The sequence below is a fragment of the Coffea arabica genome, chromosome 1c, assembly GCF_036785885.1.
Source record: "Coffea arabica cultivar ET-39 chromosome 1c, Coffea Arabica ET-39 HiFi, whole genome shotgun sequence".
Lineage (NCBI taxonomy): Eukaryota > Viridiplantae > Streptophyta > Magnoliopsida > Gentianales > Rubiaceae > Coffea > Coffea arabica.
The window spans coordinates 49,642,832-49,669,296 of record NC_092310.1 but is presented as its reverse complement, the minus strand read 5'-3'; the positions used below and the strand labels follow the sequence as shown (position 1 = coordinate 49,669,296).

Here is a 26,465-nt window from a genome sequence, read left to right as displayed (position 1 = left end):
TTGATTTTTTTTTGCAATTCTAAATTTATAAGCAGTCGGTTGCAGGATTTGGTTGGATTTGCAGCTAATGAAAGCTAAACAACGATGAGTCCAACCAAATTTACCATTTATGCTTCCCAGCTTTCCACAAACGGTTTTATTTGTTTTTGAGCCTCTGTTGCCTTTGCCATTCTTGACCTTCTTCCTTAGTCTTTGATCATAGAACTACGACAGTTCGATGAATTAGTACAACTGCCTCAATTCCAAATGATATAATTCGTAGTAATAAGATTCAAGTGCATAACCAAGCTGTGAAATTCCATAATTTCCAATCTGAATTCTACCTTATCCGTGATCTTGGACATGCAAAAGCAGTTTTTATGTCATTAGTACTCGAAAGAATCATATGATGAGCCATGTGAAGGAATTCCTCGTTTCTACTTTATGTACTGCAAACTGCGAAGACTTGAACCAAAAGTATCATGGGAGCGAGCAGCATTGCAGTACTATGATGAAATCTAGATTGCAGGTTCATGCAACGGTTTGTTGCTTATAATTCTTGGAAGTTCTTTCTACTTGTGGAATCCGTGGACAACATACTTCAGCCACATACTAGAATTAGACGATATGGACCTGACTATGGTGCAAGAAATCCTCACTATATATGTTGTACAAATTCTGAGAATTGTTACAGCTCATGCACAGACGATTAGAAGCAGTGATATGGATTACAGATAGATAGACAGACTCCAAATTGCAAAGATGATCTTGTATTGGAGGCAGGATTGAAAATCAAAGGTTGGTAAGAGCTAAGTTTTCCTTATCAGCGTCCTGAAAGAACAACAGGAGTGTCATTCAATGGTTTTCTGCACTTGAGAGCTAATAATGGTGATGATTTTTGTAAATATCTTCCACCTAATAAGTTCATTGATTTTGATTCAAAAACTGATCATGTGAGTGAGGTTGCATTGCTGAAGGACTGCAGAAGCAAGGATGACAGTGTCATATTTGGAGAGGTCATAAAAAATATCTCATTTACCATAATGGGGTAATTTATATTTTCCATCCTCTTAACTCTAGTTCATTCCTACCTCACTACTATCTACTTGCAGGACCTCCGTTGGTGGCGTAGGATTCCACTGAAATCTGTTTACGTTCTATGTTAACTTTCCTAGTATGCTCAAACAAGCTAAAGTAAGCAAGACAAAATCAAAATGGTGGACATTCTATCAAAATTTCATTTGTGCAACGAAATAAATTTCAAGGAGGGAAACAGATTCTGTGTTCTCTTCAACAACATGAACATCCGACGTTACCAATGATTCAGTCATACTCGTACAATTCTGATAAATTAGTCTCTGGCATGTAACCTGATACTCTTAGCTCTAGCGACAACGATTCTAGCATGGCATAAACGTACTCTGTCTCGACATGGGATTTATCACCAGCTACAAATTCATGGATGACACCATCAAGCTCAATTGAACTGATTCCTGGTTTTTTCCGTATCCCAAGTGCCTTCATTTTCTTCCTAACATGGCTTGCCCCATGCCAACTTCCAAGTGCTGCATATATGTTGGAAAGCAATACATGATTAGAATCTCCTTCAGGATCCATTTGATAAATATAACTCATAAGCCTTTCAGCCAATTTGACATCCCCCTTGTTCCTACATGCTGCTAATAATGATCCCAATACAACTTCATTTGGCTTCATGGGCATGTCTTCTATCACCTCCAATGCATTTTCTAACATCCCTGCTCGACTGTATAGATCTACCATGCAGCCATAATGCTCAATTCTTGGAGAGATTCTATGTACTGTGCTCATTGTAGAAAACAAATTGAGGCCCTCTTTTACTAAACCTGCGTGGCTACATGCAGTGAGAGCTCCAGTAAAGCTCACAGCATCTGGTTCAAACCCATCCTTTTGCATCAACCAGAAATACTCGATTGCCTCCTCTGCATGCCCATTCATTGCCAAGCCAACAATGATGGAGTTCCACGATACCAAACTCCGTTTAGGCATGCTTTTGAACACTTGACGAGCCAAATCAACAGATCCACACCTACAATACATGTCAATCAATGAATTATTCACCCGAATGTTATCCCTCAGGTCACATCCCATCACATATCGATGCAACCATAGGCCTAAACCAAGCATTCCCAAATTAGCAATTGCAGATAATAAGGAGATCAAGGTTACATAATCAGGTTCTTGCCCTGATAACTGCATCTCCTGAAACCATACCAAAGCTTCCTGGAAAAGTCCTTGTTTCGAAAATCCACCAATCAAAGCAGTCCAAGTAATTGCATCCCTCTCAGGCATTTCATCGAACAGATTCACTGCTGCTTCAAAATCGCCATTCCTCATGTACCCATCAATCATAGTGTTCCAAGACACCTTGTTCTTGAACCCCATGTGATCAAAACACAATCTAGCCAGACCCATTTGTCCAAACTTGGAGTACATATCAATAAGAGCCGATCCAACCTTCACATCCCCTGTATCCAACCCGAGTTTTCGTGTATACCCATGAATAGCAGCTCCAAAATACAAAGCCCGAGCTGGAAAATGGGCACATCCAGAGATGATGCTCACGAAAGTAACGTGATTGGGTTCAACACCGGAGAGCCTCATGCGGTTGAACTCTGAGGCCGCTACGGATAACCGACCTTTCTGGCAATGGTAGGCAATCGAAGAAGTCCATGAAACTATTAGCTCATCAATAGGAGTATTTGGTTTGTTCTGGGTGGTCTTGAAGGTGGGTTGATGCTTTTGAGGACTGCCATTGACGGTGATGGTGTTGGGCGGTGGTGGGTTGGTGGTGGGATTATGGGGAAGAGGTGGTGGAGGGAGTTGGTTGGCGGTGTTTGTGGTGGCCGTGAAGGCGGGAAGGCTCATAGTTTAAATGACCGTTGAAAATCCCAGCTGGTCGTTCCATGGGCACAAATAAATGGGCAATAACTAATATACAATTTTTTTTGTTCACCATTTTTTTTTTGTGAATAAAGTTAATTTAATCCCCTTGAGCTTTGTCTTAAGTTAAACTAAATTTTTAACCGATGATTCATCTTAAAAGATATGTTGATTAATTCTCTAAAACAAAACAAAAAAAAAAAAAGAGAGTAATTGTGGTATAATTAACTATTGAAAACCAAATTATAATGCCTATCATGAAATTTTTGATAAAGGATTTATTGACCTATCTTTTGATTAAAATTGAACCTTTTAGTCATGGTAGCTAGCTACTGTTACGGGAAGAATTAGACCAATTAAGGTAATAGGGGCATAACGCCACTTCTTTATCAATCTACTAAATGATCGGCTAAAGTACATAGCAAGTCCTCTAAATAAATAAGTAAATAACGTTTGTAGATAGATTTTAAAATGAGGTAGATTCTGATCAATAGCATATTTAGACATTTGGGTCTGTTTGGTAAAATTGAAGTATTATCTAATTAATTCAGATATTCTACGTTTTGTTATTAGACTCGTCTAAACGTTGAATTGAATTATCAAACAGGGTCTAAAACGTAGATAAGGTTGGTAGATAAGGAGAAAATTTTTTTGTACAAACATTTGGATAATATTCAATTTTTTTTTCTTAACAATTTGTTTGCTACAAGAGCAACCATGGCACAGTATTATTTTCTAGTGGATGAGAGGGACCACAAGTATAATAGAATAACTATCTCTAGAGATTAGAACCACAATTTGACAAAGAGTTAAAAGCATTAGGGCTTGGGTTAAGACATTATTGTTGGGAACACTAGGGATGTGGCCTAGCAAAATTGATGGGTCTTTTCACCATCAACTGAAGAACAAGAAGGTTATCTGGCCTTTTACTAGAATGGCTTCGAAAGAATTGACAGGAGTTGCACGAGTTTCAGTCACATCTGGGCAAAGGTAGGTGAAATCTTGCATTGTGTCAAATTTAAAGACGAAAACTGATGCAAGCATTGGCAAGCCAATTTTATGCACAATATCGTGAAAAAATGAATACCAATTTTTTTACTGCTACTTAGTAATGATAATAGGTCTCAAAAACTATTTAAAAGTATCAATTTGGGTTTTTGTACCTTACCGAAATACTAAAAAGTTTGAATTTTATCTGAATATATATAAAGTCTTGAGCAAATATTTACAAATCATCCGGTTCTCTCACCCACGGCGGTGGTGGCCCTGAGTGTTAAATACAAGAAGCAACTGGCAGAATTCAATCATGGTACTTTCACTTCTTGATAGTGGAGCTGCTCGACTCAAACATAGCTTTCAAGCATATATAACAGCAAAAGGGCATCAATCCAAACTAAATTCTTCCACGTTGTTGCCTTGAAATCTCAACCATTGAATGAATGCTAAGCCTAAGCCCCATGATTGAAGCTTTCAAGAACAAGCAATAATGTGACTGGTCTCTGTAGCAGTTGAAAAATGTTCAGAAGATGGCAATGGAAGTACAAGACAACGAGACACATAGATCCCACAGTCCTCACTAATTAAAACACCTTGTACTCATATGGAACGATGCCGTGGAATCAATTCTACACACTGGACCATACTTTGTTTGGCGTATTTGGGTGGTAGGTGAAACGTCCAAAACTTTCTCTTCTTCTTATCCTGATTCCTATCTTTTGGGATCATCTCATTTTTGTGAAATGCCACTTCTGCATGGTATATTAACTTTGAAAGTGAACTCTGCCGACATTTTTTTTGTGGTAGCAGAACATCCACGCAGCACTAGGACAGAATAGTTCCTATGCAGCAAATCTACTAAAGCCTCCAAAAACTAACATTAAGGAGTTGAAGAAGTTAGACCACATCGGCAGAACACTTTTAAGGTAGTTTTAGTCTTGTCAGAAACGACAGTTGACAACCACATTCTGCTGCTGTATATCAAGCTTGATCTTGGACATTTTCAAGAAGGGTGCATGAAAACCTGTTCAAGAAATTTTCTATAACGGTAGCTCGAAATTTGAGCAGGACTGATGAGTGTAATTTTAGGAAGAGTAGTTTATACTGCAAATGCCCGGGAGCTAGCTGTGATCACCTATAAAGCTGCTCAATTATGCAGTTCTGAGTTAAAGACCATCTAACACAACAAAAGTGTAGAAGCAACAATTGCAAGTTGAAACTTGACACCACCTGAATGAAAACTGATAATGTATTGTTCAAAGTAAAAGAAAATTTGAACATAGCGTATGGATTTCTCTGCGTATCTACATGAAAAACAGGTTGCTTACCAATATTAACATAGAAGGTGCAAGCACCTTATTTGGAGGAGAAACCAAATAAAGATTTGCAGCTAGTAGCTATCCTTGACTAGCGTGCATCGGTGCTAGTAAATGAATCTGCAAATCCAGCTGGTTTAGCCGGAATACTTCCCTTGCTATCTTGACTAGAACCAGTAAAATCTTTCGTTTCTTCTTCTTGCCACCCCTTCAACATCTGAGGAAGAGGTAAACTGTAATCAATGCCCCCATGTTCATCTGTGTCTTCAACGGGCGTCCATGTCTCAACAAGTGGAGATAGCACATTAACTGCATGCCCCATTTCAGGGCGATGATTTGGATCTCTTGCAGTGCAATGTCCAGCCAGCTCTGCTACAGTGAAGACGCTATTGTCAATATCTTCTTTCATATCAAGAGCTGGATCCAAAGAAGCAATAAACTTTTCTTTGTCTGACTTTATTTGCCAAAACCACTCGGCCAAGTATCGATTTTCCTCTGAGCGTTGCTCATCAAGTGCTACTAAGCCTGTCAATAGTTCCATCAACACCACCCCAAAGCTGAAGACATCAACTTTAGTTGTGATTTTCCCTGTGACTGCAACAACAAAAGAATATGATTATCATACACGTCCACATAAAGAAATTAACATATTTAAGTTCTCTGATCGTTTACATACGATTACCAGCAGCATCTCAAATTAACATCATTGACTTTAAAATGAATAAAGAGAAAAGGAAATGGAATGCTAATAAAAGACATTTGTACTTCCTTACCAGCATACTCGGGTGCAAGGTATCCAAATGTTCCTGCAAGCTTCGTTGCAACAGACATTTCTCTGTCAGGAGCCAGCTTCACCAATCCAAAATCAGCAACTTTTGCCCTAAAACAATCATCCAAGAGAATATTTGCTGATTTGAGATCTCGATGAATGAAGCTTCTGTGAGCCAAACTATGTAGATATTCCACACTTCTTGCAACGTCTAAAGCAATAGATAACCTTCTTGTCCATGATAAAGGTTCTAGGTTCAGGTTCTTCCACCGAAAGAGATGTCTACTTAGAGCCCCTTGATTCATATATTCATAAACAAGTAGCCTCTCATTTCCTTCAATAGAGTAACCGAGAAGGGAAACCAGATGACGATGCCGGACCTTGGAGAGAACTTCAATTTCTGCCTGGAATTCCTCCAAAGCCTTGCTGGTAATTGTCCCAGCTTCCATTCTCTTCACTGCTATCTGAGTTCCATCTTCTAGTACCCCTTTGTAAACTGCTCCAAAACCTCCGCGACCCAGCTCATTCTCTTCAGCAAAATTTTTAGTCCCACTACGAAGGATCTGAACTGAGAATCTAACGTTTCCATCCTCAATAATATGAGCATTTTCTACTCCAGCACTATGCTTACTTTTAGGACTGCTTTCAGTCAGAGAGTGACCAGTACCATCAGAGACTGTGACCTTGATGATGCCATCTGATTGAGATGGATCCTTAGGGTGGACAACGATGCCACCAGTAACAACTTTGGTGCCTTTCCTCTTTTTGATGCAGTAGATACCCAAAGCAATTGATAAAAGAACACAAATAATAGAACCTGCGGTGACTCCCACAACTAAATCTAGATTGGATCTTTGAGGACCTTGTGGTTTATTTTGCTCATTGCCAGCACTGGGTGATCTAGAGGTTGAGCCTCGAGAAGGGGAAGGTGGATTATCTGATGATGGCTGTTGATTATCACCAGATGGGGAAGGAGGGCTGTCTGTTGGTGGAGGAGATGGTCTAGGTTTTTGACCAGGAACCAATCCAGGATTACCATTAATCACCACTTTCACACCATCACCGAATTTTGGCAATGGTGAACCAATGTTATTGTCAGTTATATCCAACAATCTCAAATTCTTCAATTGAGTTAAATTTGAAGGAACAAGACCATGTAAATTATTTCCAGCCAAGTGAATCTCAAGTAATGAACTTAAGTTGGCAAGCGAAGGACTAAGTGTACCATTAAGCTTAAGCTTCTGTAGATTTATAACAGAAACATGACCCTGTGGATTACAAGTGATTCCCCACCAGGGTTCCTTACATGGATCATTCCCCGTCCAGCCAGAAGCAAGATTAGCTGGATAGTTCAAGCCATGAAGAAATTCCAAAAGGGCATTCACTTCAGGAGCGCATAACTCACCAGGATTTGATTGACAAAAGGAATTTGAACTACAGGTAACATTTGCAGCTTTAAATTTAGGAATAGGACCCATAAGCATATTATTGTTCAAATCTAAAGACTGTAGACTCATGCTAGCCAAGCTCTGAGGAATTAAACCAACAAGATGATTTCCATTCAGGTTCAGGTCTCTCAATGAAGTTAAATCCCCAATATTATCTGGAATTGACCCTGTAAATTGATTTCCATGAAGCCATACCTGAGATAGACCGACCATGCTTGCAATCACAGTAATGGAGCCAGTCATTCCACCACCATCCTGATCATTCAACCAAAGAATCTGCAAATTTGAACCACCAAAACTAGGAGGTATCTGACCGGATAAGTTGTTATATGACATTTTCAAAGCACTCAAAGATGCTAATTTACCCAGAAAATCGGGCAATGGTCCAGCAATATTGCAATTTGAGCATGAAAAATTTGTCAACTGAGCAGACTCCTGCAGCTCAGGAGGAATACTCCACCCAGTGCTAGCATTGAACGGATTTTGATCCAGTGCTAAAACACGAACACTACCAAGCCCATGAAAGAAATCCGAAGGGATTGTATCAAATTTATTGTTATCCAAGTATGCAAATTGCAAGTCAGATAATCCACTAAAACTTGGCAACTTTCCCTTGAAATTATTCTTCTGGAGGCCAACATTTTGCAACTTAGCTAACTGGTTCAAGTTCTGAGGTAAAGTTCCACTTAAACCCATGTTCTGGACTTGAATTTGTGTAACTCTACCCCCAGAACAGAACACATGAGGCCATGCAGGAGGGCCACAAGGGTCATTCCCTTTTGCAGGCCATTTCAGAAGATCTGCATTGTCCAAACCATTCCTGAAATCATCCAAAATCTTGAAATCATCCTGGTTTGTTGTGCCTAAAACCGCATTGAAGAAAAGGGTTGGAAGTATAATGGCTAAAAAAATGTGAACTTTCTTTTGATCAGCACCCATTTCCATATGGACCATATCTAACTATCCTTGCATCATAACAAGTTTGTCATACCATCCCATTTTTTTCCTTTCTTTGCTTAAAACAAGAAAACCCCAGGTGAAAAATGAAGAAAATGCTAAAAAGGTGCAATTTTGGGTGGCAAACAAAAAAGAGTTCTTGGGTTTTGGTATTTCTTCAGGGGAAAGATGGTGGAAGCCCAGATCAGAAAATGTGGGACGGAGGAAAGAGAGAGGGGTTTTTGGGAAGATTTCCTCAAGCTTTAGGGTTTACAATCCCTTGAGAATTAGATCAAAGCCTAAAGAAGAGTAGAAATCTGAGTTCTCTTTTGCCTTTTCTCTTCCCTCCCTCCATCTCTCTCTGTTTTTGTTCTATTTCTAAGTGCCTATGTCCTTTTCTTTCTGGTCCTCTTTTTTTTTTTTTTTTTTCCCGTCCTTTTTCTATTTCTTTCTGCCCTTCTGTTTCTTCATTTTTTATTTATTTCTTTTTCCTTTTTCCGTGTACTATTTCTTAGATTTTGTTTTCATAATTAGTCAAAAAGATTAGAGGGATAATTGTGGTAGGAACTTGGATAATTCATTTCTTAATGCCGGATTAAGATATCAAATAGTATCAAACAAGACCAAAAGAAAGATCCTCTGCCGTATTTATAGATTAACAATTCATTTTCAATGATTAATAAGGTTAATAAGGATCAACACCGCTTGTCATTTATTTAACTGTGAGAATACGAGTGGCATTTGTTGCTCAAGGAAAATACATGACATGAAAATTCGGTCCAGTTTTACCAATTCATAGAGCTGCATTTTGACTTTGCCACCATTTTCAAGATTTAGCATGTTCCAAACATTACATGTGAATTAATAGATATTACACCAAACTTTAGCCGGTTTGGATTGCTGTTTTCTGCAGTTTTTGTAGAAAAATATGTTATAATGATTTAATGTATCTGAAAGAAAGAAGGTGATTTTAAAATATATTTACGAAAAACGTAAAAATTTTATGAAAAAAAAAATGACAATTCAACAAAATATTACCATCGTCAAAATAAGCATATGTTGGTTAGTAGATCATGATTTTTCAAGTTTTAATCATGTTATTGGAAGTTTATAGTAGGAAGGTCTAATTTATTAATCCCACAAAATAATTGTTAGATCAAGCAGTAAAATTTGCATTTTATGTCAAAATTCATGGCTGCAAACTTTGCAATACAACAGAATACTTCATTCCCAACCATTAGAATACAAAAAAAGATGTCCACATGAAAATAATAATCTTAAAAGTCTTGACAACAAGTCATTTAATCTCTTGGAAACATTAGAGCAAAATTTAGTCGTTGAATTGTGGTTTGGTTTAATTACTTTGGATCCATCATAGTACTTGTTGAAATAAAACAAAAACCCAGATGTTAGTTATCTAAAAAAAAAAATAAAGTACAATTGAAAAAGTGTATAAATACAAGGAAAGACTAAAATTATTTGTGTATATATTTACATAATAAATAAAGTTTGATTTACATGAAAACTCAATAATTACTTTACACAACAATAATATTAATGGATCCACACTTTGGAAAAAACTTTTCAAATATTAAACTACTTGCATCATAGATATATTTTCACATCACAAAAAAATGTTGCGGTGTTATTCTAATAAATTTTTCCAAACGATCTTCACCAAATTATCGACATCTCATACAAGTCAATAAAATCACAAAAAAACTTGAAACCTGAGGGAATAAAAGTCGTAGGTTCTAATTTACTTATTTCCTTTCCGCTTCTTAAATAATTTCGCCCTTCTTCCGTTAGAAAAAAAATTAAAAATAAAAGACTTTTCTCCCCAACAAAAAGTCAGAAACCAGCTAAAAGCACAATAATAACCGTCATTTATTTATTTGGTTTGCTTTTCTCCCGTGTCATTAATATTGCCATGGGGTAAGCATGATGAGGGGTGATGAATGATGAATGATGATGATGATGGGAATGGTATGCCGTAGGGCGGTAGGGGTAGTAAATAAAAAGAAGTCTGGTTGTTCAGTTAATTGTAGGTCCCATTTGGACTTTTCAAATTTAGGCAGAAGGTCCCAATGTCCCATACGGAGTTAACCCGTCTGATCCGCGCTCATCAAGGGCCAATTTTTCTTGCCACTCCCACACCTAGCAAAAATATCTTCTCACATGCTTTTTTTTTTTTCCCAAAAAAAACAAAACAAAAGAAATTTCGTTTTCAAACAAGATAGCCTTGTTGCTCACTTTCTTTTTTTTTTTTTTCAGAGGATGAAATAAAGATTCCATTCATTCAAATTGTAAGTTACAGTTTTGATCAATGAAGGAGGGAAATCATCCCAGCGGACAGTTCTTTATTCTAGACTAATCAAAAGTTCGCTATCAGTTTGGATTAGCTGTTTTCGGGGGTATTTTTAAAAAATTTTACTGTAGCAGAGTTTTTAGAGCATATTTTGGGATATTTTTAGAATATATTTTGAAATATTTAAGAGTAGTATAATTTTTAGAATAATTTTTAAATATTAAAAAAATTTTAGACTATTTTTTAGAGTATCTTTTAGAGCATTTTTTTAAAAATTTTTATAGTATTTGAAAAACTAATGAATCCAAACAGAGAAATATTTAAAGAAGAAGGTGTCTACATGTAAGAAGAGCAACAAAAATGTAAGATGTATATTCTATACTGCAAAGATTTTTTTTTTTTGTGTACTAATGAGTGGCCTTAAGGCACTAATGGAATTGGTTAGCAATTTCCCTTGTTCATTTATGGCCTCAAATTTCTTCTATTGCATAAAGGTATTTCAACTCCACATCGCAGATATTTGTGGTTTAAACAACAAACAATTAAATTTGGTTATCAACTACATATTCACTAACATTGAACTAAATAGGTTGATAAGTACATTGACATATCGCCAACTTGGAAGATGAAAATGTGGATCAAGAAAGTTCCTCCTAATCCAGCAGTATGAACAACATAATTAATTAGCCATTGATGGGGACAACAACATGCATAAATTCTCAACATTTTCTCTAGAAATAGGGAGAACCATTTAATCAGTTGTTGCTACATGAAAACTGGTTTCTTAAGTTGCAGTAGAATGACAGAATTTTGTGTCTTGATTTTCCAATATTAGAGTTTGGGATGTCAAAAAGATTCATCATATAGTAGTATTTGTGAAATTTCATGTCGGATGAGAATTCGTCTAATGAGTATCTACTCCCTCTCTTTTTTTATAACTGACGTTTAAGAAATTTACTCTAGTGTACTTTTATCTGTCGTTTTATTATCCCTATACAGTATTAATTATTTTTTCACAATTTTACCCTTTTATCTCTCTTTTCCAATACAGGGTTCTTAATTACTACTCCTAGTAATTATTGCTTCATTTTAGAAACATTTAGTTTGGTGGGAGTTAGTTTGCATTGCTTTTGGCCTAGTAAAACAGCACCATTTAGTACTCTAGTGAGAGAAAACATGGGTGAATTGGACAATTAATGAAGGTACAAAAGAAAAGTAGTGTATAGATTTAAGCAATGAAAAACTTGTCTTAATTGGTGTGCAAAACCTTAAACGTCAGTTATAAAAAAAGGAAGGGAGTATTAAGAAAAAATATTAGACGTTGCTTTTATAGAGAAGTGAAGTTTAATGCAAAAAAAAGAGTCTCAATTTTAGGTGGACAATAAATGCGAGTATAAATTGGATGTATAAAATACTAAATAATGTTCATTGGAAAATCACTTCTGGCCATGACTCCATACTATCAAATGGGCATCTATATTCGTCAGATTTCTGTTTAAAGGCCTCCTCAGCATCTTTGGTGCATGCATGATGTTTTGTAGTATGATCAAAATCAGGTTTATACTCATTTCAAGAAATTTCGAAAAAAAAAAGTGTTAATTCTTTTCTTGGAAGAATCAGCCAAATTTCGAAACTAACCTCTTTACCATTGAATGTTGCACAACAATCAGTCACCAGTACCGTTCATCATCAAAGCTATGACTCTATATATATATATATATATATATATATATGTAAGATTTGGATATTCATTTGACAATATGAAAGAAAATGGGAAAATCTTAGATAGGCAAAGTTGAGACAAAAACAACGAAATGGTAGATTAACGTTTGTAAATTGATGGGGACATATACATTAACTTATTGTGTATGTTTACTGTGTCTTGAACCATTGCATGTGCTTCGAAGTTGACATCCTTCAACAGAATTGTGTAGTTGTTGAAACCCAATAGGGAAGCCAGACTTTTCGGCCAATTAAGCGTATAGAAATCCAACAAATGGAAGAAGAAAATTCAAAGGGATGTGATCATCTTGGATAGATCAGCAAATAATCTTCTTCCACACGTAGGTTTTTATTGATGGTGGTATTTCAATGTTGACAGCACTCTGTCATTTCGTTGTTATTGTGATGTGTAAATGGTTTCTTGCTGACAAGCTTTCTTCTCAACGATTTGTTGGCAAGGCAAATCGTTACAAGAGGTGTCAGATTTTTAGCTAGTTTCTAGAAATGTAGAATAAAAGAGTAAAATCTTATACATGCCGACGATTGGATGTATGATACATGAGCAAATGATGTATCAAATGATAATGGTGTATACACTATTAGTGTATGAAAGATTAATTCAAAATAAAATGTGATAATCTCTATATCACATAAAATCAGTCACGTTTGTCACTTTTTCTGGTTTTAAATTAATTGTCACCTTAGAAAAGTCGAGTCGTATTTTTTAGTAAAAGTTTATCTTTACCCTCCATACGACTCACCACTTATTCCACACAATTATCAATATATCAAATATAAGACGGCTTACTACTAAGGATACAAGAGAAGAGTAAAAATTCTCTTTTCTACTAATATCATTGTACATAAATTGTCCGTTCTCCTAAAAACGACAATATTTATGGGATAGAGTGAGCATGTGTTTACGCGTAGAGAAGAAAAATAAAGGTGGAATTTGTTAGCATTCCTAGAAGAAATTTGTTTTTTTTTCGTAAAAATATCATCATTTTATTAAATTCGTACTATTGATAGAAATTGTATCAATCATACACAAATATAAATAGATCTAAAGAACAAATACAGCATACTAAGAATCTTAAAAAACAAACTCCAAAAATATCAAAATATAGAACATTTATAGCTCAAAGATCATCTATGTATATGCTTCCTTTCGTCCCGCTTGATTTTCACCCAGATATAGTAATGAACGGATTCAAATCCAACGTTAAGAGAAAACTTAAACTCCTAGAAGAACCCTTTAGTTAAATAGCTAGTTTTATATAAAACCCAAACATTGACATATCTAATGCAACATTGACAGATGATAATTTCACAAACGACAATGCCAGACACTGTTGTAACATTTTTTTTTTCTTGGCAAGCAGTTAGCACGTAAACATATTAAATTCCATGATTATGTGACAACACATAATATAATATTTGGTAAATGTTTCCATGACATATATAATTATTATAGATGGGTAGGTATTCGGTACAATACCAAACACATCATGGTCACCTCATTTTTAACCTAATTTTGTGCTTTGTAGAACTGAAAGTCGAAATCATTTTATTTTTGTTCTTGTGAACATGGTCAAATCATCAACTGAGCACCATAAAAACTCACCATCAGCTCAGCAGCACCAATTTAGCCTGCAAAATTTTCCTTAATTGCGCATTACAATAGATCAGCAAGCATCAATTATATTTAGAGTAAATCTTTCTTACACTGACGGTATATACACTATTGTCGTTGGATTCATGACATGTGTGCAAAAGTTGAATTTCAAATTCAAGTTTTGTATAGTTGTCAATCATCCAACGCTGATAGTGTATACACTGTGAATGTAGGAAAGATTAATTCTTATATTTATATCTACAAACAGAGTTATAAATTAGAATTAATGAAACTCAACATGAATGCTGACATTGCATGATGAGTAATTAAAGATAGAGCCCCGTTAAAGTTAAAAGATTGTTTACTTTCTTGTCAGCCATAATGGTGTTTTCATGACTTTGGAACAATCTGATTTCGAATTAAAGGTTGAAAACACCTCTTCCTTTCCAAGCTTCTACTGACTCAAGTTTTTCTTCCTTTTGTCTTTGATATTTTTCGTGGTTGGAGCTAAGACTTGGCCAAACGTATAGGACAATCTAAATCTGCCATTGGTTAAATATATAATGAAAAGGGAAATAAATTAAAGCAGCCCTTCATTTTGTTAAGATAAAACAAGACAAGAAATCATGGTTCAAGAAAGAGAGGAGAGAGTTAACACCATAATTTGGTCAACTGTCAAGATTGTCCCTAACCGTCACTTTAGTTAAGGATTTCTTTTAGGGGGGCTTAACTTTAATTAATCAAGAAATAGACAGAATGTAACAGTCTCCTAGAATAAAGTAGAATGTTGTCAATTACGAAACCTTTTTCTTTATACTCCAAAAGGGATTCGATTTAGAGAATCTAGTATTTAAGGGCAAATTACACTTTATTTCCTGTGATTTAGCAATTTTTCACATAACTCCCCTATAATTTTAAAAGATATACATAATCCCCTCATAATTTGGATTAAAGTATCAAAGTGACGGAAATGATCATTCGTAACAAAACCTTTAAAAATGTCAAAATTACCCTTATAAATACATGATACACTAACCCCCGTATAGTTTTATGTTTTATCATATAACCCCTTATGATTTAATGTTTTACCATATAACCCCCTTATAGTTTTCAAAATATACACGTAATCCCTCTTGGTTAATAAATAATTTTCAAATTTACATAAGAGTATTTTTGATATTTTAGGTGATTCCGTTACGAATGATCATTTTCGTCACTTTGACACTTTAATTCAAATAATAAGAGGATTATGTATAGTTTTTCAAATCATATGGGGGTTATGTAAAAAAACTAAGTTATCGGGCGGGGGTAAATTGTAATTTGTCTAGTATTTAAAAGACAAATTGCACATAGGAAATTAGGAGCCGTATCCAACAGAAATCTTGTGGGGTGTTTAATGTTAATCAACAGTAATACTAACTTTTGAAGCATGTTTGACTACATGAGCCCTTTTACTGCGAGATTTACGGGGAATTTTTTTTTTTTCCTCTAAATGCGTTTTAGTCCAGGCTTCGATTTAATCATGTTTGACCACATGATTCAAGAAAAAAAATCTTTGAACTCAGAGAATTTCCCTTTTATTTTTGCTGTGGAAACATAATAACTAATAAGAAATCAAAGCTCTGGAAAAAGGTGCATAACTAGCATGGTTTGGAACATTCTCTTTGCTTGGCAGGATCTCCAGTCCAGAGTGAATTGACAGATTCACAGCTCAATACACCTTTTCCGCGTATTACCATGGAGCAAGAAACTAGATGGTTTCGCTGAGTCTTCTCGACTTGCAAGACCTGAAATTGGTTGATTTGATTTGATAGGATAAACTAGATTAGCTGTAGAACTAACCAATTTGAATAAATCCATGGCTCATACGGGTTCCAAGGGGAAGAACGTGGAATTACATAATTTTTCTTCAATTCTTTCATACAAATTGGATACGAATTCAGAAAATATTTTTCTTTTGATATAAACCAAAGGTATTCGCATCTGGTTTAACGGTCAATCTAGAAAATATATGTATACTAATAGAATCAAGATGGCTAGATACCTTGGTCTAGGGTAATTGTCTATTCGTCTTGCCAATAAAAGTTTTGACTAACTTAGCTGTGTTTATGCACAAGAGGAAAAAAGCAGGCAACCGCGTCCTAACTAAGTTGGCAAGGAATTAGATTTTCTGTTGGTCCTTAAAGTCGTCATTAGTAGGTAATTTGTGAAAAACAAGGTAAGTCGTCAAATGTAGTAATAATAGCATACCATGACATTGGAATGGGATAAACCTCCTTTCTTCCTAATGTTCCTACTACACTTGAAAAAAAAAAACTCTCACAGGGGGCATATGTTTGAGATCGTATGAACGTTTCCAACTAGCTTAGCACCAAGATGATCCAGGAAATCTATAAATTGCAAGTGACAATGATGCTATACTGAATAATGCCATAAACACGTAAACATTAAAGCAAAACATGCAAAAAATTACAATAAAAGTAATTTTTTTAATTGAACATTGTGCCGAAAATTCAATTTCGAACTATTCACGCTTGATCACCATGAACTGTGCTGAATCTAAGAGTAGAAAGTAAGAGTCAGACCCTCGACTTCGCACCTATAAAAGCACTCAAGTCATCTAGACTTGGTTCTGGGCTATCAGTAAAGGTGGCAAAATGGATTCAAATCCATTTATCCATTCATATAAACCAAGTTTAAATGGATTTGAATGACTGAAAAAAGGATGATGACTTTAAATGAAAAATCATTTAAAACTAATTAAATTGATGGATTTGCAAGGACTATCCAGTTGATCCATATAAATCCATTTAGCAAAATAGAGTGCAATTGGACGACGGACAAAAGAAAACTCGTCTCAGGCCCAGCGCCACCAACTCTGCAAACTGGATTGCACGGAAACCCAAGACTCACAACTTCTTCCTTCCAGAAAGCGTCATCGTTGTGGCCCACCAAAACTAGAGAACATAATTGCCGAACACTTGTATGATTCATGAGAAAGAAGTGGAGCTGGAAACAAATGGTCAAAATATTGATAAGTTATTTAACTTTGAGAAGAATCTTTTTTTTTTTTATTGTCTTGTACTTCCTTCAGTACATTTTTGTTTTTTTTTTATTTGTAGATTTTTCCCTTTAGTTACTTAATAATCACATACTCTTTGCCTTCTACTACGGGTTTGTTTGGAGTTGCAATAGCTTATTAAAAAGTAATTCCCCAATAGAGTTTTTAATAAAAATATTTATTAAGTACTTAAGTACTTTTAAATATATTATTTGGAAACATAGTTCAATGAGTATTTATTGTATTGGATAATATGTAATTTGAAAATTTTTAAATGTATTTGTCTCTTTATTTAGTTCATAATATAGGTTAAATTTAATATTGTATTTTTAAATCACAAAAGTTACTCTAAAAGTATCAAATTTAAGCTTTTGATAAAAGTGTTTTTAACACCAAAAATTCCATTTCTAACTTTATAGGATGATATTCACCAAATGTCTTACTTTTAGCACCTAAAAATGTGTTTTTACCAGAAGCACCGCAGCCCCAAATGGGGTCTAAATCTATTCCAAGTACTAAGTTCATCATTGTCAAATGTTTGAACTCAAGTTGCCTTTTTTTAAAAAAAAAAAATTTCAATAGGAAAAGGGTGAAACTTAAGAAACAGGAAGGAAGAAAGAGATTTAAACTCAAAACTATTATTGCGATTTGAGCCTTAACTAGTTGCTTCCTTTTTTCTTCTTTTTTAATCTTTTTCATTTTCACTCAAAATTTCTAGTAAGATGGTTTGCTGCAATTTCTATCTTGACTATAGAATGAAATTTTTATTGCCAATCTTTTACACATTATGCAAATGGAAAAAAAAAAATCACTCTTTTTTTTTTTTGGTAGTGGCTTGAGATAATCTTTAAGCATTATGAATCAGAACTTTCTTATCACATTATCTTTGTATTAGATTTATTGGATTACATTCTAACCAATCATTATCATCAATTTTGATGAATTCCTAATTTAATGAATAAGCCTAGGAAAAGTAGTAGAAAGGCGTGGGAACGAACTAAAATTGTGAAACATCTTCCAGGAACCAAAAAAAACTTGCAAGAACAACAAATTATGGACAACCAGAATCCGTATGCACACCTTAAAAAAAAAAAAAAACTACAGTACTAGTCTACTCTACTAACTGGTTAAATGGATGAATTACGGTTTTCCATATCCATTTAAACCCTATCCATTTATATCCCTTTACTAAATGGATTGGATTAATTTTATCGACTATCCATTAAAGAAAAATCATTTATGCATTTTGCCACTTCTATGCAATCACAATTATGATGGTTAAAACCCTCAATCCAATGCAGAAGCATATTTATACCACGGAAATCCAATCCTTTCACTCCTGACGGGCTGGTGGATTTGGTGACCCCAAGGTACCAAGACAAATTGGGCTAGTGTCGTAGGACTTTCAGTACACAACAAATTATTTTTCTTGGGATTGGACAATGTGGTCAATACATAATTTTTCCTCAAACTTGGGCTGGCTGATCATTCCTACAGAAGGGCCAAAGCCAACCACTTCTATTCATTGCTACTCACAACATTTTATCATATTGAATCTCATTATATTGAAATTAACCAGTCTAGTCTTCTTCTTCTTCTTCTTCTTTCTTTTTTATTAAGACAAAAAATTAACCAACTTAACAGAATTACAAATCCAAATGATGACTAGAATCCATGTGTTCCTCCAAACAGGGCTTAACAGCTTTAGGAATTAACAATTTCTGGCAGTATGACATAACAAGTTCCCTCATCCACTGTCATTGAAGGCGTTAATTTGTCTTCTCAACAGTTCATCCCTTCCAACTTCAGATGATAGAATGGACTCGATGAATCGTTGCTCCGATGAAGTCGTTGTCAACAGCTTCATTCACTTCTATCCCTTCAAGTCAGGTAAGTATTAACGCGAATGGCTTGCCCGTGCCTGAATCTGGTCTGATGAACCAATATCCAGGAATAGGTGGGACTGATCCTGCGCTCGTCAGTTGGTACCACTTTTCTTTCTTGCTGGGGGAAGTCAGGAACAAGGACTGTCATGACTGCAGTTGGATATAAGATGTAGAAGTAGCCAACAGAGCAATAGGGACAGTGTGGATGTTGCTTAGAAGGGGACTGAAATGGGTATTTGTTAGAGATGGACATGGGCCTCTGCAAAATGTGGATCAAAGAATGTTGAAGCTTATGTTCTAAGGATGTCATCAGAATGGAGTTTGAATATAGGTGACCAAATAAAAATGATCTGTAAGAGCTTGCTACTCTATTGGCCACTACCAATTTTCCCGCAAAAATTTTCAAACAGTGCAGTTTTAGTTTGGAAAGAATGAACTTGTGCAAATTTTGATGAATCCGTTGAGTGGAAGGTTGCTTTCTCCATGTAGTTCATGAGACAGGCAAGTGTTGTTAAAAAGCCTGTGGAAAGGAAAAACAAAATTTGAGGAGAGGTTCCAAATCTACCTCTCTCTCCTGTCAAATGAAATAGCTGTTTTTAAGCTCAAGATGAGATTCCAAGAAGGAGCTGGCTACCTGATTCAGCCTCTCATAAGAATGGAACAGTATTTATCTGGTAATCTTTGATGGATTCAATAACCTTGACACTGAATGCTTCATCTTCTGGGTAGTAAGCAATGGGATCAGATAATAAAGGAACTGGAATTTTCAGCACTCCTTCAAGGATTGAATGCAAACAATAAGCCGAATACGTGATATGATATCCACCTTCTTGGACGATGAGAAGGCATCCATGGCTATGCTTATCAGCTAACCCACGAACAGTTTGTCCAATCACTCTATAACCATCCATTGTCAAGCATTGTCTTCCATTTGGATCAAACTGAAATTAGAAGCCAAATTGTGAAAAATATGGATCTCTAGAATTCAAAAATCTGATATCGAAAGTATAACACTTCAGTCCATTCTAAGCAAGGTTTTTCTTTTTCCTTTAATAAACTTTAGGGACTAGGCTAACTCAAGCAACTGTCTAGTCTGAAAAAACAAATAGATGATTGAGAAGGCTAACTAGTACCAGATAAACTGCTTTAGTGATAACTAAAACAAAGTTCAGGGAGTAGGTTTAAAAGTAATTACACGTAACACTGCAATCTCGTAAGGAATCCATCTTTAAGTCCATAGTACACTACCTTTATTTTGCTCAAGCAAATTTTAACAGTGGAATCATGTAAGCAATCTTTTCTTTCATCTTTTTTTCCTAGGAAACCATACTCTCTGAAGCACAATTCCTTGTCTTTACTCAATACTGGTAACTAAAACTGACTGAATGATGCTAACTTTTTATTAACCATTCATGGTTCAATAGTTTATTTGTTCAAGAACAAAAATGAAGATTGGGGAATACAGTGGGCAAAAGATAAGCATGTAATCCCTTCCTAGTAAGAAAAGTAAGAAAAAAAAATTGAACTTACTGCACTTGAATCTTCGCCAATAACCAAGACCAACATATCGGGCTTAAACTTCTCAACAGCAGGGACAACTAACTGCCTCATTGCGTAATCATATCCTCTGTCTCCAGTTCCATTAGGGAGAGGTATATTCAGATTATACCCAAACCCTTTCCCTTCACCAAGCTCATCTACAGTTCCACTCTGAGGATGAGAGGGACCCCAAGAACCATGATTCATATGAAGAGAAATAGTGAGAACTTCATCAGAATGATAAAATCCCTCTGCAGTTCCATTTCCATAGTGAACATCAACATCGATAACAGCAACCTTTTGGCAGCCAGAACCTAAAGCCAACTGTACAGAAAGAGCAGCATTATTCAGAAAGCAGTACCCATCACCTTGATTGGGCTGAGCATGATGACCTGGTGGCCTAACAAGTGCATAAGAAATTTTTCCACATCCATCAATTATATGCTTCATAGCAGATAATGTAGTGCCAGCAGCAAGAAGTGCACAATCCCAGGACCCAGGATTCAAGAATGTCCCAGCGCAGATCATTTTGCCCCCCTCTCTATCGGCTTCAACAAGCTCATTAATGTACTCTGAGGAATTTCGGAATTGAGATATTATAAACACGAAGATTATTTTTACTCTGTCATTCAAAATTAAATGCAAAGAGTTGTAAAGACCACATCAATAAAACCATAAAAAATGCTAGGGGACAAAAATTCGTGCCACAGAATTTCCGTATCACTAAATTTTGTTGATTAACTGAGTACAACAATCTACAATAACAATTTCTACAGTGAAAACAGAAAGTTCTCTTTTCAAGAAACTCACATCCTTCCAGTTTTCAACACCTTACACACGGAATCAAGGTCAAATCAGATTCAGTGGATAATGATAGTACCAAGTTAGGTTATCAAACAGCAGAATATATTTGAGATAATGCTTTGCTAAATATCAATTATATCTAAAGTCAACACAAAATGGGATCTTGAATTGAGCCAAACATAAGCAAATTCTTTCCTAGAGATAGCTAGAGCTCATGTAAAATTTTTCATCACAAACCTTTTATATCCGCTTTTAAATGCCATATATTTGAGATGTCGCACAATTTATGCCAAAAAAGAAACTATTTTTCTGCTTAAGGAAAAGTAAAAATAATATATTTATACGAATTCCTATCTTATTCCTCCTCTTTCACTTAAGCTCAAAAAATGCTACCTCCTTAATTGACATGAAAAGATAATTTTTTTTTTTGTTTACTTCAACATCTGCACAATCCAAAAACACAATTTTTCAATGCAAATTGAAAAGATATGCTTCATTACAGCATTTCAAACACTATCTCAAGTCATTATCTACTTTTTCATCCCCCATCTCCATCTCAGATAGGCCAATATATAATGAAAAAAAAAGGTATCTTGGCAACAAAACATGTAAACTGACAATATAGTAAAATAGTAAAACATGTCCTTAAAGAATATATATCATCCACAACTTGAGCAAATCCCATAGAGCCCAGAGAAGCTAAGTCAAAACAAAACCAAGTACTACCATTTTGAAAAATAAAACAGAAATTGCTCCTGTGGAGCGTTATTTAATACCTTGTGTATGGAAAGTCAACAGCTCAGATATTTGAGCAGGCCTACCAACATGCCAAGAGATGAAGGGTGAAATAGGACCCCTTTTGAGAATAGAGACCATATTCCTGATACTATCAGAGTTCTCTGGATGATTTTCCAAAACATCAAGAAATCCAGGGTCCATTCCTGTGTCAAATACACCTTTTCCAGTGTCATGTTTCAGCATGCCCTCATGCCAGAATACATGGATGAGTTCAGTTTTGTTAGATGGAGGAGAAGAAGGTATAGCTTCAGGCTGCTCTGCCTCAACAGAATCCATGGAATAATTAGAACACACCTGATTCTTGATTTGACGACCAACGATTCAGAGCGGTTTCCTGTTAATAGGAGTTTTATCTACGTCCTTTTTCGTTGGCTGGGCTCGGGGTTTTGGGCTTTTCGGGGTCGTTGCCCGTTGCCCGTTGCTTTGACTTACTTTTCATTTTTCATTTTTCATTTTTTGGTGGTTTTCTATTTCCTTTTTCTTGGGCAAAATTCACTCTGACTTTAAGAGTAAACATGTCTATGTTTCTTTTGGCAAGTGATGGTTCTAATTTTGCTATAGAGATTAAAGGATTTGGAGTTTGGACAAGGTTGCGAAGTATGTGTAGAGTACAACAAAGATAGTAAAAAAGTGACTTTGCAATTATTCATAAATTTTCCGATCAATTAAACTAAGTATTGGCGACACATTCAAAAAAAAAAAAACAAAAGAGAGGGTTTTTTGACTGTACAAGAATGACTCGATGTAATAAATTCCACAAAGAACTCTTTAATTAATCTTTTCCTTTTTGGCTAAATTATTTTATGAGTAATACATTGATATTGCATTTTGAGAAAACTCCACTCACAATTGTATTATACTATTTATATGTAGAGCTTAACATGAGAGTAGTATCCAAAGTATGCATTTATATTTCAGGTCACATATTATACGAAGGTGTAAACCAGTAAAATTGTTCAGTCTCCCGATTGAATAAAGTGACAAAATTGGATACCATATTGTACATATGTATCTTTTTCCTTTTGGAAAAGTCCCTCCTATTCTCCTCTCTACACCCTGTTTTCTGAGGCCAGAAAAACCGATCAGAATACTAGTAATTTTTAGCTTCTCAAATGCCGTTAATCACTCGACAGAGATGGTAAGACCATGGGATCCTTCAATGCTGGGACTTCTCAATATTCTTTCTGTGTTTCTCTGGTCTGACTTTGATGCATCGTCCTCAGAAATTTTCTTGAATCTTGCTAGAGATGCAAGTTGATGAACAGAGTCTGCAATTTTCACAGTGCTAGAGACAACCTCGATGAGCAATGAAGCAACTGTAATAACCGGGATTATTTGCAGGAGATCTGTTTGTTGCCAAGAATTAGTTTTCAGTAACGATTTGAGGTTATCTGCAGCAGATTTTGCAATCGCAATGTGGGATTTTGCCACTGCAACGTACGAACTAGTCATTGTCCTAATCGCCCGTGCCATGTTTTTCAAGGCATGGCTGGACTCAGAGCTCATAGTTTGGCAAGATTCTTGAAATATTTCTCGGATTTCTTGAGGTGTCTGCACCTCGGATTTGAGGTAACCATTTAAGGAGTCAAGACGAAAGGCGCATTCTCGTATTAAGCCTCCAATCTTCTGGTACTCTCCCCAAGGATGACGGAACCTGAATTTGCCATGCCGAAACTCCCATTTTGCAAAATTGACCTGTAACAGAAAGAACTAAGAATTACCATTATATATCAACAATTAGAAACATACAATATCAATTAGGTATGGAATGATGCGCTGAGTTGTAAAGTTCTTTCTATTTTTTTTTGAGGAAAAAATTACTCAACTTTATTAATAAGATGGCTGGAAATCGTCCAGCACTATTTGCTTAACAAAGACTCGAGGAGAGTTTCAAACTGTAGTTGGCAGATGTTAACATGTTGTGTTAAAATATGCACAACTAAGTTGATTTATCTGGGAGTCCAAATTAGATCCACAATTATGTTGTTTTAGAACAGCTACACGAATATCCTCAATTACAGATACAATATCTGAGAGAATTTCTTCAGACCTGCTAATCAATTTAATAACTGAGGATGCAACTCCTTCCAAGATGAAATTGGGGATTGGTTCATCATTTCCTAATTTTGTTGCTTGGTATCTAAGTAAAATAAGATTACAACTAAGTAGATTTGGCACTAAAATTCAGTATATTTATGTATTGCCAATGATCCATATATATATATATATATATATATTTTTCCATTTATTATTGTGTTGTATATCTAGAGAGGGTGGATTGAGGATCGTCCCTTTATGCAAATGAAGTAGATCCAAATCTAGTTCATTTTTATTCAGTTCTTTTTCTGAACCAATGTAAATTCTAAAACCTAGGCAATTTTAATGAGATTGAATTATCAAACTCTTAATGGTTTGTACCAAGATTAATTTCGGATTTTCTAACTCACCAGATTATCTTCAATGGTTTTCGAGTTAACCACACTTTTATATTTCTCTAATAATGCTTTGCTATCTCTTACATTTCCATCTTCTAGAGTTTTGAAGTATTCATCTCCAAATCCTGCACAAGTCCACATGAATGTTAATGTCTAAATGAATATAAGAAGAATGCTATATATATATATATATATATATATATATATATATATATCAGCATGCTGAAAGAAATTAATGTTACCTTCCAAGAAATCCCCAAGCTTTTCAATGTTATCAGCAACTAAATGATGGAGATCTTCACCAGCCCAGACTGGAAATAATAGAATGCAAATGGCCAGAGCAGCAGATCCTCCAATCATGACTGTTGAGAGCCTGGTGAGGGCTATATCTATCACCTCATCATCTCGATAGCCCGAGACAGAAATTAAGCAGAATGTCAAGATAAATATGAGGAGGCCATAATCACATCTTGCCTTCCATTTTGGAAAGAATCTTGCAAATGTACCAGAGGCAGCTGCATCAAAGAACAAGAAGTAATTAACTTCCAAACGTGACTTGTAAGTAACAGATACTAGATATGATCAAACTCACCAAAAGCCATATCAGTAGTAGTAGTAATTATTTTTAACTTACCAAATATGAAAATAGACACAGCTAGAATTATTGGTTCAACTATTTCACTTCCAAAACAACTTGCTAATCTATGAGCAGCTACTCCCAGAGCACCACCTATGAATGTTCCAATTCCTCGATTCACACATCTTCCAAGTGTTGCTCCTGCAAAGTGCAATAATAACGCTTGTTAACCTCATTAGTTGCAAGAAAATGCATGCTTAATTAGACTGGTAATGAATCTTAACTATGAAATGAATAACTTACCAACAGAAAATTCAAAAACAACCACAACAGTCATGACAGCCCACATAGCAGACACTCCAAAACCTTCATAAAGAGGATCAAAGTAGTAGATTAGTGAAACCAAGGCAATGGCCAATCCTACTTTGATGGAGTGGATGATTCTTCTTGGATCTTCTCGTGCGAGACTCCTTGCAGTTCTTGCTGGTTCTAGTACTAATTTGGAGGCTAAATTCCTCATGAATGACGTGAACCAACAACATCCACGGCTCAAGAATCCAACACTTTCTTGATTTTCCGACGCCATTTCCATGTAAAACTTGGAAAAGTACTACTACAAGCTTAATTAGTCAAATTTTTGCACAGCCAGAAGAATGCTGCAAATTGATTGCTTGCAAAAAAGATGGGGGCTTTCTTTCTTGAAGCGCCAAGGGATGTTGTTGGATCTGTTGCAAGCTAGCTGGAGGTACCTGAGATATGCCCTGCCCAGACATCACTGGCCATATAAATAATGAAGCGTGAGTTCTCACGAACCAGTACTACGTGGCAAATTGAACTTGTAATTTAGTTACTAGAAATAATTAAGTATGTTATCTATCTGTCCAAGAAAACATGAAAATATTTTTTTATATATTTCAAATGTTGCTGCCAAGAAGCTTCAGATGATGCAGCACACGGAGTTTGTCTGTATACAGAACAGCACTCACCTACGTCTTCTCCATTTGTGGTGAGAAGATTGCAAGGTTTTTGTCTTTCCATTATTAATCCTTTTTTTTGGAGTAAATGAAGATTGATTGTTTGTTGCACTTAACATGGTACGTGTGTGACGCATTTTAGTACGGATGATAATTTTCGGCTTGTGTCACACTCATTTCTAGGATGTCTAGAACTGTAATCAGATGAAACTTAATCAACACCACCTTTTGAAAAAATGCATATGTAGATAAAAATGCGATTGAAGAATGTATTTGCGAAGAGCAGCCAGAGTCACAATCAGCTAAAGCTACTGCTAGGTTGATTAATAGATTGGCATATTTTTCAAAAATAATTTTTTCAAATACAATACAATACTACA

The 26,465-nt window shown here is 35.5% G+C and overlaps 4 protein-coding genes across 8 annotated transcripts; all 4 read right to left on the bottom strand.

Moving 5' to 3' along the window:
• Nucleotides 1-1,194: 1,194 nt before the first annotated feature.
• Nucleotides 1,195-2,907, bottom strand: LOC113726072 (pentatricopeptide repeat-containing protein At1g05750, chloroplastic-like). Its single transcript, XM_027249583.2, has one exon. It carries the CDS (start codon nucleotides 2,884-2,886, stop codon nucleotides 1,303-1,305), a length of 1,584 nt encoding a protein of 527 aa, XP_027105384.1. The 5' UTR covers nucleotides 2,887-2,907; the 3' UTR covers nucleotides 1,195-1,302.
• Nucleotides 2,908-5,128: 2,221 nt separating this feature from the next.
• On the bottom strand, nucleotides 5,129-8,707 carry LOC113726066 (receptor protein kinase TMK1). Its single transcript, XM_027249571.2, has 2 exons — nucleotides 5,987-8,707; nucleotides 5,129-5,807 (listed from the first exon to the last, which is right to left on the bottom strand). Exons 1-2 carry the CDS (start codon nucleotides 8,382-8,384, stop codon nucleotides 5,305-5,307), a joined length of 2,901 nt encoding a protein of 966 aa, XP_027105372.1. The 5' UTR covers nucleotides 8,385-8,707; the 3' UTR covers nucleotides 5,129-5,304.
• Nucleotides 8,708-18,471: 9,764 nt separating this feature from the next.
• LOC140004024 (histone deacetylase 8-like) lies at nucleotides 18,472-22,492 on the bottom strand. Of its 4 annotated transcripts, none has more exons than XM_027227107.2 (4): nucleotides 22,078-22,492; nucleotides 20,866-21,069; nucleotides 20,489-20,748; nucleotides 18,472-19,899 (listed from the first exon to the last, which is right to left on the bottom strand). In XM_027227107.2, the coding sequence occupies exons 1-4, from the start codon at nucleotides 22,373-22,375 to the stop codon at nucleotides 19,606-19,608; spliced, it is 1,056 nt and encodes a 351-aa protein (XP_027082908.2). In that variant the 5' UTR covers nucleotides 22,376-22,492; the 3' UTR covers nucleotides 18,472-19,605. The 4 variants fall into 4 exon arrangements, with proteins under 4 accessions (XP_027082908.2, XP_071931338.1, XP_071931344.1 ...); XM_072075237.1 differs by having other exon boundaries at nucleotides 18,472-19,478; nucleotides 19,593-19,899; nucleotides 20,489-21,069; nucleotides 22,078-22,489; XM_072075243.1 differs by having other exon boundaries at nucleotides 18,472-19,217; nucleotides 19,593-19,899; nucleotides 20,489-21,069; nucleotides 22,078-22,489.
• A 533-nt stretch (nucleotides 22,493-23,025) lies between these two features.
• Nucleotides 23,026-25,907, bottom strand: LOC140035212 (aluminum-activated malate transporter 2-like). Of its 2 annotated transcripts, none has more exons than XM_072075225.1 (5): nucleotides 25,415-25,907; nucleotides 25,169-25,312; nucleotides 24,777-25,049; nucleotides 24,619-24,659; nucleotides 23,026-23,794 (listed from the first exon to the last, which is right to left on the bottom strand). In XM_072075225.1, the coding sequence occupies exons 1-5, from the start codon at nucleotides 25,701-25,703 to the stop codon at nucleotides 23,222-23,224; spliced, it is 1,320 nt and encodes a 439-aa protein (XP_071931326.1). In that variant the 5' UTR covers nucleotides 25,704-25,907; the 3' UTR covers nucleotides 23,026-23,221. The 2 variants fall into 2 exon arrangements, with proteins under 2 accessions (XP_071931326.1, XP_071931322.1); XM_072075221.1 differs by having other exon boundaries at nucleotides 24,547-24,659; nucleotides 25,415-25,900.
• Between the last annotated feature and the right edge of the window lie 558 nt (nucleotides 25,908-26,465).

What these genes read in the sequence shown, in the direction of transcription:
- LOC140035212 (XM_072075221.1), bottom strand. Translation starts at nt 25,703, where the DNA reads ATGGAAATGGCGTCGGAAAATCAAGAAAGTGTTGGATTCTTGAGCCGT. An exon ending in TGTTTTTGAATTTTCTGTTG is followed by an intron (nt 25,313 to 25,414) that starts GTAAGTTATTCA and finishes TGCACTTTGCAG; the next exon opens with GAGCAACACTTGGAAGATGT. An exon ending in AAACCATTGAAGATAATCTG is followed by an intron (nt 23,795 to 24,546) that starts GTGAGTTAGAAA and finishes TTTCTGTTACAG; the next exon opens with GTCAATTTTGCAAAATGGGA.
- LOC140004024 (XM_072075237.1), bottom strand. Translation starts at nt 22,375, where the DNA reads ATGGATTCTGTTGAGGCAGAGCAGCCTGAAGCTATACCTTCTTCTCCT. An exon ending in GTTGACTTTCCATACACAAG is followed by an intron (nt 21,070 to 22,077) that starts GTATTAAATAAC and finishes GAAATTCCTCAG; the next exon opens with AGTACATTAATGAGCTTGTT. An exon ending in TTGGCGAAGATTCAAGTGCA is followed by an intron (nt 19,900 to 20,488) that starts GTAAGTTCAATT and finishes TTCTAATTTCAG; the next exon opens with TTTGATCCAAATGGAAGACA.
- LOC113726072 (XM_027249583.2), bottom strand. Translation starts at nt 2,886, where the DNA reads ATGAGCCTTCCCGCCTTCACGGCCACCACAAACACCGCCAACCAACTC.
- LOC113726066 (XM_027249571.2), bottom strand. Translation starts at nt 8,384, where the DNA reads ATGGTCCATATGGAAATGGGTGCTGATCAAAAGAAAGTTCACATTTTT. An exon ending in CCTTGCACCCGAGTATGCTG is followed by an intron (nt 5,808 to 5,986) that starts GTAAGGAAGTAC and finishes TTGTTGTTGCAG; the next exon opens with TCACAGGGAAAATCACAACT.